We start from the raw sequence: 17,479 nt of genomic DNA, 5'->3' as shown, positions 1-17,479 counted from the left end.
CTGGCAAATCCCATTGACATTGATTTGCAGGCTGTGACATCACAAACAGCAGGAAAATCAGAGCACTTGTTTGAGCCAGAAAGCCCCAGACCACAGAATTGAGCTCAGAAAACCTAGAACAATTAAGAAAAATTACAAAAACTTTTTTTTATGTCACAATCCCTTTAATGAGAGCCTTCGAGCCAACAATGAGGCAAAAGCAATTGCACTCCTCAGCTGGTCGGAAAGGCCCACCTCTCTTGGGACCACCCCCAGGATAGCATTATAGGGATTGGTACGTTTTTTTGAAAAACCCTTTAAAATAGTTCAAATAGCTGATCTACAAGATCACAATGCGTCGATGTAGATCGGCTAGTTGAACTATTTTAAAATGTTTTTCAAAATGTTAAAAAATGCCAAATAAGTTTAGGAATAATATAAAGGGTAAGGGGTGGCGGAAGATAGGGCCCTTAGGGCTCCATTTTCATTGTCGCTGTTATCCGCGACGTGGCCCGCAAGTCAGCCGCTGCCCGGAAATTACCAGTATAGGAGCTTGCTTTGTCCCTTAATGGTATTTTGGTCCAGCGTCACCCGCTATCTATTATGCCGACACCAGTATTTGTGCCTATAGAGGTGTGGTCATGGACGTCTTGGCACGCTTTCCCCTAAATTGCTATTTTGGTCACACACATTTGGGAAGGCGCATAGTGGAGTTTAAAAGCACCCGTAAAGCCGTAATGCCAAATTGCGGCCAATGTGCGGACTTCTCCTTCTCTGTATTAGCCTGGCTAATAAGCCAGACTCAAATCACACTGTCGTGTGGTATTTGAGTCTGGAGATGCTGTGTATGGAATGGATCTTGTTTCCCGGGGGGCGGGTTCAAACATTTTCTCTTTGACGCAATTGGTCAGAGCTACTGTCAGTCAAAGGTCTCAAGCATTGAATGTCACTGTACCAAAGCCCGCCCATATTGCATACCGTGTCCCGATTGGCCACACCAGTTCTCTGGTGTAGGAGATGGGCGTACAATATTGAGCCTCTCCAGACCGTAATCCGCCGGCAGGCAATTTTCTTTTTGCCAACGGCTGATTCGGTCTGGCTTATTAGCCAGGCTATCTCTGTATACCCTCATCAAATAGGTCTGCACAAAATATCACTCCACAGCTGTGCCATGCTTGAAGGCTAGCTAGGTCCAAGTGCGAGGGCAGGAAAAGAGGATTAAAAGTCAGGGGTAAGAGACCGCTAATTTGTTGTTGTTTAAAGTGTTTCCTGAATTGAATCCAGATTTTAATTGAACTTTGAATCATCGGATTTAGATTAAAGGTTTGCAGTTTAATGGGCAGTGGAGCCGCCAACAGCGAAATTGGAGAGACTGGAAGACTGGATTGCAGTTCCATGATTGACCAAAGTCGTCCTCTATTTGTGACAAAGGCAATAGTACCAATCCAATAGTAATGTATATAGTTAGGGAGACCTACAGGTATAACCCACCCTCTGTCTTGGATCATTCAAGGCTGGCCTTTTTTATCCGAGAAGGAGCTTTGTTCCAGATGAAGGTAGATATTATACGATCAAGCTAGATAAAGCATGATTTTGGAAGATACATGGGGATCATTTGGAATAAGTGTGAGAATCTAGGTAATATATTCAATTTTATTGAATTGATACGGCCTGCAAGAGAAAATGGGAGTTTTGACCAGCGTTCCAAGTCACTCTTTGTGTTGTCCAGAAGAGGTTTAAAGTTCTGCTTATAAAGTGCTTTGAATGAACTAGTAACTTTTATGCCCAAGTATATAAAAGATTCACGTTCTATTTTAAATGGGAACTGGTTATAGCTATCTAGTTTGGCTAGGTTATTGACTGGAAATAGTAGGCTTTTGGAGAGGTTGGTCCAGAAGGTTAGGCAGACTACTGCTAGGGTCTGTGATGTAAAGAAGCACATTGTCCACATAAAGCGAGATTTTGAGTCGCTAGCCCCTCCTATATTCAGCTATTAGTGTAGATTTTCGTCTTACACAAACATTAAATTCCCATTGACAATGAATGGAGAATTTTACGTCATATTGTCTGAGAAAATCAGCTTAGTGTAGATTTTCGTCTTACACAAACATTAAATTCCCATTGACAATGAATGGAGAATTTTACGTCATAGTGTCTGAGCAAATAGGCATAGTGTCTATATTACGTCAATGATAAAGATATTGTTTGGGCTTTTTTTTGCCTCAATTGATAGACACAGTACGTTGACAGGAAACAGGGAGAGAGATGGGGGGAAGACACACAGCAGCGACGTTTGTCGGGGTCGGGACTCGAACCCGTGACACACTTGTCAGGCTGGATTACCAGCATAGGTGCCTGCAGGACCGCTAGGCCGGCCCAGGCCAGTTGTCATCTTTCTTGACCTATCAGACTTGGTCATGTGTAATAAATAAAGGTCCTGTTTCAGAAACAGCCCAGTGAGCCCACACTCCTCCTTTCTTCATTCCCCTTAGCTCAGGTCCATACTAGCCCTAATGCTAATTCTGCCCTGCTGCTAATTCTACCCTGCATTAAGGCTATGGGGCCGATCGCGTCTAGTATGAAATGCAGACCAAAAAATCCCTTTCTGGCCAAAAAGTGCATATTATACGTGTGGTGGGGGGGCTCAGAGTGCATCCACTAAGGAAAGTAGGCTTTCTAATAAATTGCACAACCCGTTCTTTGTATTGGTGAGTAGGTAAAACATTCTTTATATTCCCGCTACAGAAGAGAGGCTGGTTCTGCATTTCATGCGAGAACTAGACACCATCGGTCCCATAGCCTTAATGCAGGGCAGAATTAGCAGACCAGAGCTACATTGCCCTCTTCCTTCATCCTTGCTCTATATTCAGTCCATTCACAAAAAGTCATTGGACAAACATCCACCCATTCCCATGCATGTGCGCCACAGTTCCTGGCTAGAAGTCCAGTCCCCCCTGCTCTCTCTCTCTCTCTCTCTCTCTCAAATGCACGCACGCACACACGCACTGGTGGGGAATATGCAAATTCCTCTTTCTTTCTGTCCTTAATTGATTAATTGAAGCCAGGGGCCTTTGAAGGTCTTGTTTGTGTGGTGCTGCTCGCTCTCTCTCTCTCTCTCTCTCTCACACACACACACACACACACACACACACACACTCACACACCACAACCTAGTCTCTTGTTCCTCTTCCACATCGTGGGACAAATGTGTTCAAATGAACCATTCATCCATTTATTTTCATCCAGCATGAAGCAGACTGTACAGACTATAGATGTCAAATTCAAACCCAGATGAAGACATTTTCTGCCACCGAAGGGAGTAGAGCCCGACCGCGACGTATCGCTCTGGCGGTGTATCGCTCCAGTATTCAACTGGAATCAGCGAATATATGCAGCCGAAGTGTGTCCCAATTATTTTTGCGGAAAGATATCAAACATACCAGATCTACAAGCTCATAACGTGTCCCAACGTGATGCGTTCTGAGTTGGCTGTTTTTGAAAATATTTGAATATGGCTTAAGATTAAAATATGGCTTAATTGATTAGAAAATCTTAGCAAAAATAAAATATCAGTAGGCTAATCGGTGGTCTACGACAGGGGTTCTCAACCTGTGGGTCGCCACCCCTCGGGGGCCCCGAAATTATTTTGGGGGGTCCCCAGATGATTAAAAAAAAAAGAAAACAAAAGGGGGTTCGTTTTGCAACTGAATGGCTGGAAAATGGAAATTGAGAGTTTACATAGTACACATGCATAGACTTTCCTTTTTGATTATCTGGTTTCAGTATTTATTTATGATGTATTTTCTCTATTATTAAGCGGTCAATTTGTATTGGTGGTGGGGAGGATGGCGGGGCGGGGGTCGCGAGACATGGCCAAAGCATTTCCGGGGGTCCCCAGCCAAAAACGTTGAGAACCCCTGGTCTACGACTCTCCAAAATCAGGAGCGGTCGGGCTCCTTTGCATGGGGAGTGTACAAAAATGGACCTGCAACGGTCCACTGTGAAATGTAGGCCTACTTTAGGTTTCATAGCAGCACTGCAGTGGGCATGAAACAAATTAATAGATATACAGTCTATCAACAGTGCATATGATGTGAGGCCGATATATAGTGTTATTGCAAGCTTATGCAAAGGCTAAAATGTATGAAGGCAGATGCCAGGTCATTTCTAGACTTAGTTTCAATGTACATAGTTTTTGATATTATACTGTTTAGACTGATCTTCTTAGTTCAAGATCCAAGATTACTCACTTGGTCATCAACCAGACAAAATTCTAACATGTCTCCCTTTCCCCCTTCTCTGCTCCCTCCATTGGCTCCCGGTTGCTGCCCGCACAGAATACAAAACTCTGATGCTGGCCTTCAAAGCAACCAAAGGTATGGCACCCCCATATCTTCAAAGTCTGATCGGACCCTACAAACCCTCCCACACGCTCAAATCAGCCAACGCAGGGAAGCTGGAAGAACATTCACTAAAAGCGCCGGGACAACGCTCCGCGCGTCCCAAACTCTTCTCCCTTCTGGCTCCAAAACTAGGGAACGCAGTTCCCATTGCAATCAAAACTGCAAATTCTATCCCAAATCTTCCGCTGTAGTCTGAAAACCCACCTCTTCAGACTCCATCTTAGCCCGTAGCACTTGCCGTAGCACTTGCCCTAGCCTCAACTTATGTCATTTTATGTAAACATAGCACTATAGTGTATACGCAGTTTCATTATATTCCACTGTTAGACGGATGTTAGATTCTTACGTATGATTCTTGATGACTATTTTTTATGTATTTGATGTGTTACCATGTGTTGTTCTTGCTTACTCTAATAATGAATTGCATTTTTATAGCGCTTTTCCAAGTGCTCAAAGCGCTTTACAACGGTTCATTCATTGGGAGGTGAAGCGGCGAACAGTCGACACCAGCATCCTCACTTCCCACATTCACACACACACCAATGGTGGCAAGCTCACACCGACCAACTCATTGGAGGCAATGTAGGGTTCAGTGTCTTGCCCAAGGACACTTCCACATGTGGACAGGAGGAGCCCGGATTCGAACCGCCGACCCAGGGATCATTGGACGACCTGCTCTACCTCCTGAGCCACAGCCGCCCTACTGTAAATCGCTCTGGATTAAGAGCGTCTGCTAAATGCCTAAATTGTATATTGTAAATTACTATTTCAATGCATTTGATCAAGCATAATTAATACCTCTTGTTTCCCTTTCTTTCTGTAAATCGCTCTGGATTAAAAATTTAATTTTCAAATTTGTAATTGCATGTGAACTGCATCCATGACCATTACAGTCAGACACAGTCCACGCCAGTCCACCTTAAATGTATAGATGCCTGTGATCATATCTAAGCTCTGACAAACACCCACAGCCCTGTGCTGTCTTTCCAGGTAATCAGATAAGAGAGCTGTGGTCACAACTACAGTAGAGAGAGAGAGATGACAGCGCAGAGCAGACTGCTTATAGTGCAAGTCTCTCAGTCTCTCAACAAGAATTAACTGAACTGTCAAAGTTTGGTTTAGCAATAGTCTAGTTATTATGCCACTTATCTGACATGTATATACTGTTGTAGTTATTTCCCCAACTGAACACTTATGTTACAATCTCTCTCTCTATCATATAGGCCTATATAGGACTGCACACACAACTTTAAATGTCAAAGTTTGGCCTCAAACGTTAAGTATTATAAAGCTATACGTTTAAGTCTTAATGTCTCAGTGTGTGTGTGTGTGTGTGTGTGTGCACGCGCGCGCGTGTGTGCGCGCGTGCGTGAGTGTGCCGGGAACGACATGATTTTTCCAACACAATTGACACTAGGCATGTGCATGAGGGCATGCTTGTGTGCAGTACACACACAGACCTCGACACGTAGGCCTGCGTGGAGAACATGACATTGTCATTCTGACACACACCTGCCATGCAGGCAACACACATTATTACAGGCACTGATTCCATGATGTGCGCGAAAAAACGAATCTGTTTCTTGTGCGACCTTTGATTTTGACCATAATCTTATACTCATATAGTTCAAGCTTCAAACGGTTAACGTCCTGCTGTGATGTTATGCGTTACTGCGAGAGCCGAGAAAAACACCCACTCTACTCTTTCTCAAGAAACTTGACAAAAGCCACAAAGGTTCACACTGCCAGTAAGGGACGGCCCCTGCACAGTGCACACGCACACACACACACACACACATCTTCCTCTCGCTGACACATACACACTCACACTATGCCTTTACCCTGAAAACAATATAGGCCATATAACAGTTTTTGTATTGAGTTGTACTTGAAATGTACTGTAATTCTGCAAACTGTCAATACATACTTCAATCAATCAAAATCAACGCACTACAAAGTTTACAAAGCCTATAGGCATCAGTGTTTTATTCCTCCCCTCCCCTCCATCGCATTCATTGAGTTACCGTAGCCGCTGCCTACCACCTACCTGTTGGCTTTGTTCATAGCTGATGGGGTCTTGCTCTTCTCCTCAGATCTCCTCCGACGCTGCAGGGCACCCGCCGCCGGTGCATCTGAATTACTCCGATGCATCACAGCCCCATCATCACCAGCACAGGCTCTGCTCTGCTCTGCGCCTCCAACTCCTCCTCCCGGCGCCGGCGGTGTGAGTGAGGTGAGCGGAGCGGAGCGGCGTTGTGTGAATGCAGCGATGGATGGATGGATGGAGAGACCTCCTACCGGGGGGTTGATGTGATGATGATGATGTCCTAAAACTAACTCCTAGAATATAACACGTATGAGAACCTCCGCGTATAGCGTATAGGGGCCGCGCTCTGCCATATGTCGATGTCTGACTGCAAACTGGCAAGTTGGAACCCCAACTGGCTGAGATCGCCTACCTGTAAATCCCTGAGGAACCACAACGAGAGACCTCCCCCCCAAACAAAAAGTAATTCAACTTCAAACTGTCGGTCCACGCACTGACTGCACACGCTCTTAGCATATACAAAACAAATCTTAAATGGAGGAACTGGCTCCTAGAGAGATAGGGGAACTCGCTCGATCGCACTGACTGGTTGAGTGTGTAGGCTACAAGCAAAGCGCTGGTTGTGGTGGCGGCGCGTGTGCGTGCGTGTGTGTCACACACACACTGTGTGTGTGTCTGTGAGCGCGCACGCGCACCAGGGGAGGGGGAACAGTGATAGTAGCCTGCCCTAGGCTACATTAGACACTGAGTGAGAGGAAGAGGAGAGATAGATAGTGATGAGCAATCATCTGAGAGAGAGAACATAACATCATAACATCTGCGGTTCAGTCTCTCTAGTCTAGAAGAACCGCGTCAGAAGAAATAGGCCACACCTAAAACTTTATCTAAGTAGTCTTAAGAAGAGCCATATCTAGCCTATATATCAAGTCAAGATCAGTTGAACTTGTGGTTGTAACAAAAGAAAAACAAAACACATTTCCTTTATTGCGAATGTTAAGTAGTTATTAGTTGACCTGAAATCTTGATGTAGGCCTACATTTATTTGGAGGCCATGTTGTCTCTTCTATCTAGGGCTGGCTGGCTGGGTGAGCAGAGCAGTATGAGCACTGCAGCAAACGGGGAGAGAGAGAGAGAGAGAGACACCATGGCAGACACGGAAACAGTGGAGGTAGTGTTTGTGCCTTTGAATTTAACTGTGCAGCTGGACAGGGGGCCCTCAAAGACACCCTTGTTCAAACACACCAAAGGGGGAAGAAGACGAGAGGAGATCGAACAGGGGATATATTTACTGTTCTTGCAGGGCAGAGGTGTCTCTGGCATGCTCCAGGAAGCCATGAGAGCTAAAGAGTGGGCGAGGTGGCCATTCAGAAACCAGGGAAGATGCATGAAGCAAGTGAAGCATCCCCGAGTCTGTGGTTTAAAAAACCTCGAATGCATATATAGGGCAGGCTATGAGAGGGGAGTGGTGATGAATCAGAGAAAAAAGAAGGGAAAAAAATCCTCTACAATGTGTCAATCATATTACAGTAATCTAGCAGCAATGGTCTAGAAACAGGAAGGGTTGCGTTACTTGCGTAGTTACGTTCAATCAAGTTTCAACTTGTGTTTGGCAATATTTGGACTGTTTGACTGACATCTCACCGCGCTGCACGTAGGCTACACGGAGAACAGCTGAGCTGATTGATTGATTGATTGATTGATTGAAATTGTATTAACAGTTTGCAGAATTACAGTACATTTCAAGCACAACTCAATACAAATACTGTTAATGTGAGTGGACGACCCAATAAAGCATTACACTTGTTTACAAGAGGGTCCACCTTGTTCAATTTATCAAAACATTTAGAGACATACAAATATACACTTCTATATAGCCAAAGAACAGAACAGGAATAAAGGAGGTAGGCTAAAAAGGGAAAAATAAACCTCATAACACAACGTGGTCAAGCTGTGTAAAACAGGGACTCTGTATCTGTTCTGTTGTTCATCATTATTGACAAGACTCATTACTTATAGTATACAGTAGTAGATCTCTGTTGGCTACTAGTCTACTACTAGGCCTACTGGCTGCAAAGTGCAAATAGTTTTTGAGCAATCTGGCAGTATGGCAAACAATGGCAGGATGCCGCCACCTTGTGGCCTGACATTGTAACTACAGTAACCACTAACCAGGGTGGTGGTGAGCAGTGGAGCAGTGAGTGAAATTACCTCAGGACGGCGCATTGCTGGAGCTTTATTTTATATTAATTATGTACATAATAGTATTTTCTCTGGGAGATGTTTGAAGAGCTATCTGCACATGTAATGCTGTCTTAAACGTATATAAGCAGAAAAGTAAGGTCGTTTGTGTAGAGATGAACCGTGTAGATAAATAACATAGGCTACATAGCCAACTCGTGCTTTTAACTCGAACTCCCAGCATTCAAGTGACTTCAAACGTCAGCTGGTGACGTATCTTTCCGTGTGTTTCTTTCAGGAGCAGGCATTAAGGCAGCAGTGAGACAGACAAGTGCAGGTGACATATCTTCCACTGCCAGATGTTGTTGCTATGGGGAGGAGACAGAGAGGACAGCATGATGGAAGATGAGATATGGAGATTGAGGAGGTAAACATCTTTACACACACGCACGCACGCGCACGCGCACACACACACACGCACACACGCGCACACACACACACACACACACACACACACACACACACACACACACACACACTGTAGTTTCAAGGTGTGCTTTCAAACATTGATAGTCTGCTAGTACTGTTTAATTGTCTACTGTATGAGTGATTGTGACGGGTGTATTCCTGGCATATTATGATGATGATATCTTCATATAGTACTAGGGGGTAATACAGTCATGAAATGGCTAAGCTCGTAACGCAGTGGATACAAGCACCACATTTGGTACACGGCACTCTTTAGGGTGTATCTCACCATCTCAGAAGGGGTGCCCAAATTTTTTGGACACATTAAAGGCTTTTTTAAAGGAAAAATCCAAAATGGCCACCAGAAATTACCTATATTATTCCTAAATGGTGATATAATTATGAAATTTTGACTGATTGTGCCAAGTAGCCTATACCCTTTACATTTATAGTAATTAGACTAATATTAAAGGATTTGGCAAAAATAACCCATGAAATATGTCTTGAATATTTTTTAAACAATTTTAAATGCCAAAAATGTACTTATAAACCACTCAGAATGAGATAACCTTCCACATTAATCCCTTTCCTTTTTTTTGTAAACTTTATTTTTTACATTTCTTCACATGACATAACACATGTACACAAAAAACCACACAAAACATACAAACATATACAACCGATACAAGCATGACAATCGATAGAATCGATACAAGCATGCAATTTGCTACAGATGTCCCTTGGGTCATCCTAAATCATCCTAGAAGGGGTGCCCAAAAATCAGGGAGTGAGTTATGGACAAAATTCAAAATGGCCACAAACTGTTGACAGTTGACTCAAAATAATCCCCAAAAAGCATACAATTTGGCACACATGTCCCTTGGATCACCCTAAGACATCCTAGAAGGGGTGCCAAAAACAATCATGAACAGGAAGTGAAATATATTGTCAATAATTCACTTCCTGTTTAAGATTTTTTTGGGCACCCCTTCTAGGATGTCTTAGGATGACCCAAGGGACGTGTGTGCCAAATTTTATGGTTTTTGGAGATTCTTGTGGTGTCTTTTGAGTCAACAGTCAACAGTTTAGTGGTAGGTAAATTTTGAATTTTGCCCATAACTCACTTCCTGTTTAAGATTTTTTTGGGCACCCCTTCTGTGATGTTTTAGGTTGACCTAAGGGACATCTGTACCAAATGTCATGCTTGTATCCGCCGCGTAAGGTTCCCGACGGTATTACCCCCTACTAATAGGATTTGTTATAAGCTATGTAAGATATGCAGCTGACGGATGGTTATTCAAATGTCATGACAGACTACTTAATATTGGGTTTTCACTTAAGGCTTATAGCCGTAGGAAGATGACAGTCACGTTTAAATATTACAAAGGGTGAGGAGGGACTGATGGGGACAGACTTGGTGGACACCATCAGTCAGTCAGTCAGTCAGTCAGTCAGTCAGTCAGTCAGGCACGCACGCACGCACGCACGCACGCACGCACGCACGCACGCGCACACACACAGGCATAGGGAGCACTGATTTCCATTGACTATTTCATTAACCCTGTGCACTACATGCCTCAAGTTTTAAATACATCATTAGGCCTATATGTGACCAGGGGATTTGAGTTATAAGAGAAATGGACAGAAAGTAGCAGAGTGGGATATGCACAAGTACACAATGCAATGTAAGGATGCTTTCCATTGTAGATTAGTTGTTCTGCAACAGTTGCATCTCGTATCGTTGGGCAAGATGGCCATACATTGTCCTGATAAAGCAATGAATGACCTTGACGTCACAAGGATAAATTCAGTGTGCCACTGCTTACACGATGAGAGCGGCTTAGGGCATTCACTTCTAGTCATTTTTACTACTTGACTAGTTGCCTAGTTTACTATTCGACTAGTTGTTTAGCTACCTATATGTAAAAAATCACACCTGTGTGAACTGAGTGGTGCAACTACACATTTATTGTTATAGTTACTGTACATTAGAACCAGGAAAGCATCTGTGTCATAAGTACTCTCAGTGACGTCACATACTAACCATAGCAACCATGCTCACCCGTACAGGCACAAACACACACGGGTACTAACAAAGCCAGTTGTTGGAGTGGTTTGCACCACTCAAAAAAACAAACAAACAAAAAAATATATATTTGTACATTTAAAAAGGGTGTACATTGGTGACTATAACTATAATCTACCTGATCTTGAGGCCTACAAAATCGAGGAAAAAAAATGAATGCCCTAGAGCGGCTCAGTACATGCACTGCCCAAACAGATAAAGGTCACAGTCTAACAGGCGGGTCAAGGCTAAGATATATCATAGGACTAACCTAATGATTCATCATTCCGTCATTCATCACTTTCCCTAATTTTCCTTAACATAATAAATCCTATTCTTTTGTCAGGGAAGAGAGAGCGAGAGGAGAGGTATGCAAGACAAGACATGGGTTGAATTCAAACCCGGGTTATGCACTTACCAGTGGTGGAAAGTAACTAAGTACTTTTACTTAAGTACTGTACTTAAGTACAATTTTGAGGTATTTGTACTTTACTTGAGTATTTCCAATTTCCAATACTTTTACTTCTACTCCACTACATCTCAGAGCCAAAAAAATACTTTTACTCCACTACAATTATTTGAAAACTTTAGTTACAGTATTGGTACTTTTACTTAAGTAAAACAATTGAGTACTTTTCCACCACTGGCACTTACAAGCAGTGGTGGAGAAAGTATTAATACTCCAACGTAGAAATACTACAAGTAAAAGTCTGAAATTCAAAGTACAAAAGTATTGGCATCAAAATGTACAGTATTAAAGTGCCAAAAGTAAAAGTACTGATTATGCAGAATGTCCCATTTACCAGTTTTCAAATAAAATAAAAAATAATCTGAAAATACCGTAGCCGATCTACAAGCAATATAGGGCCTCACTCACACGGTCGCAACAGATTGCTGTATGCTTGTTGTATACAAAGGGTGTGACACAGCTTGCCCCAATGCATTTCCAATGGGAGTCACATGGTTTGACACAACATTTGTGTTGTATGGGGGGGAGGGGCGCAGTCGAAACACAGCCGAAAGCCATAGAACAGCTTGTAGTCCAAAACCATGTGACTTCCATTGGAAATGCATTGGGGCGGCCATGACACTCACAACATTCATACAACAAGCATGCATCAATGTTTTAAAGGTCTGAGTGAGGCCTAGGGCTGAAATGGTTCATGTATGTTTTGTAATAATTATCAAAAATTCAAAATCTAAGTAACTAGTAATTTTCAAACAATTGTAGTGGAGTAAAAGTACCATGTTTGAATCTGAGATGTAGTGGATTAAAAGTATTGGAAATACTCAAGTAAATTACTTGAGCAGTGGTTACTTTATACCACTGCTTACAAGTACATGGTCTGTGCACTAACTGGCTGAGTCACAGGCACAGGTGTCACATAGCTTCTCCTTTCTGCTAAATTGCACAGGGAACGAGGTAGCTTTCTGAGTCAACGTCTGTTAATATTTAATCAACTTGGAGAGTGGATCTGATTTAAATTTGAATTATTGAATACTTTAGGCGGGGAAGGTCCTTTTTCTGCCTATATTGATCGTCTAGTGAAGAGAGACAGGAAACAGGAGAGAGAGAGAGTCTGCGAACACGCTTAGGATAAAATACCTTCTTTGAAGCTGAAGTGAAGGCTAGACGGGACGCAGTGGATGAGTTTATGGGTGTGCTAATGGTGGTAATAAGATAGGAGTAGATCGGGGGGGAATATTGTCTGGAAGTTTGTGGAGGGAATGTGGTCAGTCTGGTGGATAACACCAGTTCTTGGACCTCAAATTACTAGGCTAGAAGATCATGGGGATGTCCACCCCCCCGATCACTCCCCAGGCCATTTTTGAACACGCAGTAATAAGACAAGCTCGGAATATTGTATCCGACCCCTTGCATATGTATTGAACCGAGAGTACGAGCTACTGCCTTCTGGCAGGAGACACAGGACTCCACGGTGTGAGTATAATAGATTTTAAGCACTCATTTGTTCCTCTGTCAATCTAAATGCTTAATCAGAGATTGCTAAATGACAGCAACCATAACTGACTAGATGCACTTTATTGACTAGTTACACTTTATCAAGGGAATGTGTGCAATATCTCAATTTCTCCTAAGGGAGACAAATAAAGACAACCTTGAAACTTGAAGTGGCGTGTGCATCGGTTGGGGTTAGGTTTAGGTGATTTTGAAGATTTAGTGTGAAGATGAATGAAAGAGATGAAAGTGATTCTGATATCATCACACTTCTTATGGAAGTCGGTGGCAAATGCTTCAGAGGGGTTGAGGGGGAGAGGTGTGGGACACAGCTTATTTCACCCTCGTAGAAACACTGATCGACGCGTCAGAAAGTAACTCATAGGCTGAGCTCACACCTTTCATGCAATTCTGTGCTCGTTGGATGCTCGTTGGATGCATGTTGTGTTGTGTCATGGCCGCCCAATGCATTGCCAATGGAGGTCACATGGTTTGACCCAACATTGTGTTGTGTGAGGGGGAGGGGCACATTCGCTGCGCCCCTCCCCCTCACACAACACAATGTTGTGTCAAACCATGTGACCTCCATTGGAAATACATTGGGCGGCCATGACACAACACAACATGCATCCAACGAGCATCCAACGAGCACGAGAATTGCATGAAAGGTGTGAGCTCAGCCATAGGCAGCACAATGACTGCTATAACAGACATGTGCAGCGTTTTTTACTTGTAAGATTATAATAAGATATGTGTCCATGAGTCTCTCAGTTGACACAGAGAGGTGCAACTGTTACTGTACCCCATCAATAATAGATAATAATAATAGATCAATAATATCACACTATTAGGCTATTAGGCTATAGGATCAGATGTAGGATCAGTGTGGGATCCTAGGGGATCAAACTGAATGGAGGTGCTATAATGCAAATTATGTCAGCTCAGCTGTCACACAGCTGAGAAAACCAACCAAATATTCCAAATAGTTCCTCTCAGGGGATATAGCAAGCATCAAAGTGTTGTTCTATGGACTGAATATACAGTCTACATAGACAAATCTTGAGTGTTAATTAATTTAGCTATAAAAGTGTAAACATGTGGCCGTGATGGTGGACCTCTATGATAGGTACACACGTGGACATGACTTTACATGCAAAATGAAAAACCCTCCCCACGGAATGGAGGCTCCCTTGTGGAGCAAAATAAGCACATTTTATAAGCAGACATTTTATTACTAAATAAAATAAAACTGATAAAAGTCACAGTGCAGTACAGTACAATAATGTAATCGAAAACCTCAATAAAAGGCAGGGTCATAGAAGTATAGTAGCTTTGATTTGATGACCTGTCTCAGAAGTCTGCAGTCTCTCATCATGCATCACAAAATCAGAAATGTATTTTGGTCTAAGGCTAAACCATTCAGTGCTTCATAAACCAGCAGTAGTATTTTAAAATAAATATGTTATCACACAGGAACTTTCTGAGAAGTGGAGTGGTGTGATGAACTTTCTTGATATTAGCCCATTTTGGGGCGGGAACCCCCTTTGGTGTTGTAAGCATATGTTATACTTTATAGCTATTGAAAAATAGCAGATCTACAAGCTCATAGCACGGCACTCGGTGCCGCGCTATGAGCTTGTAGATCTGCTATTTTTGAAAAATTGTGAAAATGTGGCGCAAATTTTTAAATATATATTCTTTCAGAACATTTCTAACTCAAATATTTGCTTCTGAGGGGTCCCTGGAACAACATATTTTCAGATGGGGTCGGCGGCCAAGTACATATAATTGTGGGGGTCCTTGACATGAAAATGTTTGAGAACAACTGACACAGAAACATGTTTTTTTCAGAAAACTGTCAGGATTTTGAAGACTTTTGTAGAATCGTCCTCAGGTCTAAATGGGTTAGTGTGTGGACTCAGTCTGCAGTGTTTCCTAATGTTGCCGAGACACAAGGTCCTAAGTATATTATACACACACTGTATTCTTAAGACGATAGTATGCTGACTTTGTAATTGCCTTGTCATTAATGTGGCTGTTGAAATTCAGGTGTGAGTCCAGATCTCTGGCTTTGGTTGTGTTTTTAACATTACTGATTGAAGCCGAGCACTGCAATTGAGTAGTTCCTCATTGGCAATCGCCAGCTTGAGTTTTGTCTTTGTTTTTTATTGAAGATCTGTGTGTCATCTGCATACAAAACTGTGACATATTTTATTTGTTTTCCATAATCTGAGCCAGTGGGAGGATGTACACGTAGATGTTGAGCAGAAGGAGGTCCCAGAGTGGAGCCATACGGAGAGATTTTTCACATCATTTCTGTCCACTCAGATTACCTATAGACAGACACACAAAATAGTCCCTGTCAATCTAATAATATGTTGAGGTTGACTGGGCCAAAAGTAGCCCCTGAGTTCCAGTGCGGACTGAAATTCTGCCACTGTCTGTGTGGATGTCAATGAAGACTTTAACAAGAGCAGAAAGAGTGGCTTGATGACGGTAGTTTTTTAGGGGTTGTGGGAAGACACCTGAGAGCAGAGACAGACGTCGGTGACAATTTGTAAGATCCGAGCTAAACTGAAGCCGTGCCATTATTTAAAACACTGTTGGCAGAATATCAAGCAGCTGGATTTCAGAATCATGCGTAACATTTGAAGTCGAGTCGACACATCCTATTTCTGAATAGTAACTACTTTAAATGTTCTGAATTTTTGTAAGTGAAGGAGGCAAATCCATTGCAGAGTTGTTCAGAGGCTATTGTGTGGCATAGGAGGGTTTGTGACAGGGGCAAAAATGGCACGTGCATGATTATGGATTTGAAGATGTCGTGATGGACTGCCTTGCATAGGATATTAGTATACGTATGGTATAGTAAAGTACGTATACTCTTAACTTCCTCACACTCAACAACTAAGGGACGAGCACGCACATACGCGCGCCTGACTGTGCATGTACGTGTGGGTCCTCTCTGTGCGTGGCTTCACTGCCGCCTCTTGAGAGTTCTCTCAGCCGCTTTCCTTTTATAGCTTCTGAGACGTGCATGCGCGTGTGCTGTGTGTGTCTGTGTGTGTGTGTGCGTGTGGGGCTGGGTGGTGGTGGGGGGGCTTTGTGAAGGAGTGGCCCACTTATACCAACATGGCTGCATGATGGCAGTGGTGTGAATTGGTAATAATGTGGTGCTTGCCCCTCCCTTACACCCCCACCCCACCCCACCCCTTGGTGGGATGCGAGTGGGATTTGGGGTGTGTGTGTGTGTGTGTGTGTGTGTGTGTGGGGGGGGGGGGGGGGGGGGGGGGGGTCAGGGGGTGGAGAGTCAGAGAAACAGGGGAGAGCCCCAGCTCCTCCGTCACTCTCTCTTACACTCTGAGAGGTGCTGGACACAGGCTGTCCTCCAGCAGCACATACACACACACACGCGCGCGCTCACACACTCTAGAGAGCTGGAGAGAGAGAGACATAGAGGTGTGGTGTGGAGAGAGATAGAGAGAGAGAGAGAGGGAGACACGTAGCCAGGATACGAGGAGCCTGAGAAGAAGGAAAAGGGTGGAGGTGTGTGTGTGTGTTTGGGGGGGTGAGAGAGAGGTAAAAGAAGGAGATAACGGACTGAAGAGCGAGAGAGAGAGCGAGAGAGAGATATCACGGGGATTTTTCTTGTTTCTCCTGAGGAGCTGCGAATAATCGTCAGCGCAGGATGGCGGAAGGAGGAGAGGGAGAGGAGGAGATTCAGTTCCTGAGAACGGTGAGTCCAGATTACTTTTTTTACCTCCCTCTCCCACCATGTGTGTGTGTGTGTGTGTGTGTGTGTGTGTGTGTGTGTGTGTGTGTGTGTGTGTGTGTGTGTGTGTGTGTGTGTGTGTGTGTGTGTGTGTGTGTGTGTGTGTGTGTGTGTGTGTGTGTGTGTGTGTGTGTGCGTGTTTGTGTACGTGTACGTGCATGCCTGCGTGTGTGCGTGTGTTGGGGTTGGGGGGCTGCCTCTAACTTGAGTTAAGCCACAGCTCCTGGGATAATTGGTGGGTGTGGGGGGGGGGGGGGGGGGGGGTTCTTATTAGAGGAGTATTTGGGTAACATATCAGAGATATGGAAGGGGGGAATTAATTGATGGATTTATATTCCCAAATTAGAACCAGTACATTGGTTTTATTATTTTATGATTGCCCCGTGTATTATTATTATCATGAATTCTCTGCATCGGTCTCATGTTTCTGCTCTAAAAGCAACTTGAGTTGCTCTTTACAGTAACTTCATTACTACTATTCATTAATACTACTATTACCCCTACAGCAAACCATGAACAGGTTCTTCTCTCTCGCTACTCCTTCATTTTTGTTTTTGTCACTTTTGCTATTCTTGCGTGCTGATATTTAAGTCAGTCTGTACTTGCA

The 17,479-nt window shown here is 43.5% G+C and overlaps 2 protein-coding genes across 4 annotated transcripts in view; one reads left to right on the top strand and one right to left on the bottom strand.

Moving 5' to 3' along the window:
• rasgrp4 (RAS guanyl releasing protein 4) overlaps positions 1-6,617 on the bottom strand; it is a 39,273-nt gene extending 32,656 nt beyond the window's left edge. For all 3 annotated transcript variants that reach the window (XM_079514519.1, XM_079514521.1, XM_079514520.1), the window contains exon 1: positions 6,430-6,617. In XM_079514519.1, the coding sequence (XP_079370645.1) occupies positions 6,430-6,533 (104 nt within the window). In that variant the 5' untranslated portion in view covers positions 6,534-6,617. The remainder of the gene's footprint in view (positions 1-6,429) is intronic.
• Positions 6,618-16,581: 9,964 nt separating this feature from the next.
• Positions 16,582-17,479, top strand: part of ryr1b (ryanodine receptor 1b (skeletal)) — a 142,712-nt gene continuing 141,814 nt past the window's right edge. Inside the window, exon 1 of the mRNA XM_079514493.1 lies at positions 16,582-16,836. Within this exon, the coding sequence (XP_079370619.1) occupies positions 16,789-16,836 (48 nt within the window). The 5' untranslated portion in view covers positions 16,582-16,788. The remainder of the gene's footprint in view (positions 16,837-17,479) is intronic.

The sequence above is a fragment of the Electrona antarctica genome (genome assembly GCF_951216825.1).
Source record: "Electrona antarctica genome assembly, chromosome: 11".
NCBI classification, from domain to species: domain Eukaryota; kingdom Metazoa; phylum Chordata; class Actinopteri; order Myctophiformes; family Myctophidae; genus Electrona; species Electrona antarctica.
This window is presented reverse-complemented; position numbering and strand designations above follow the sequence as displayed.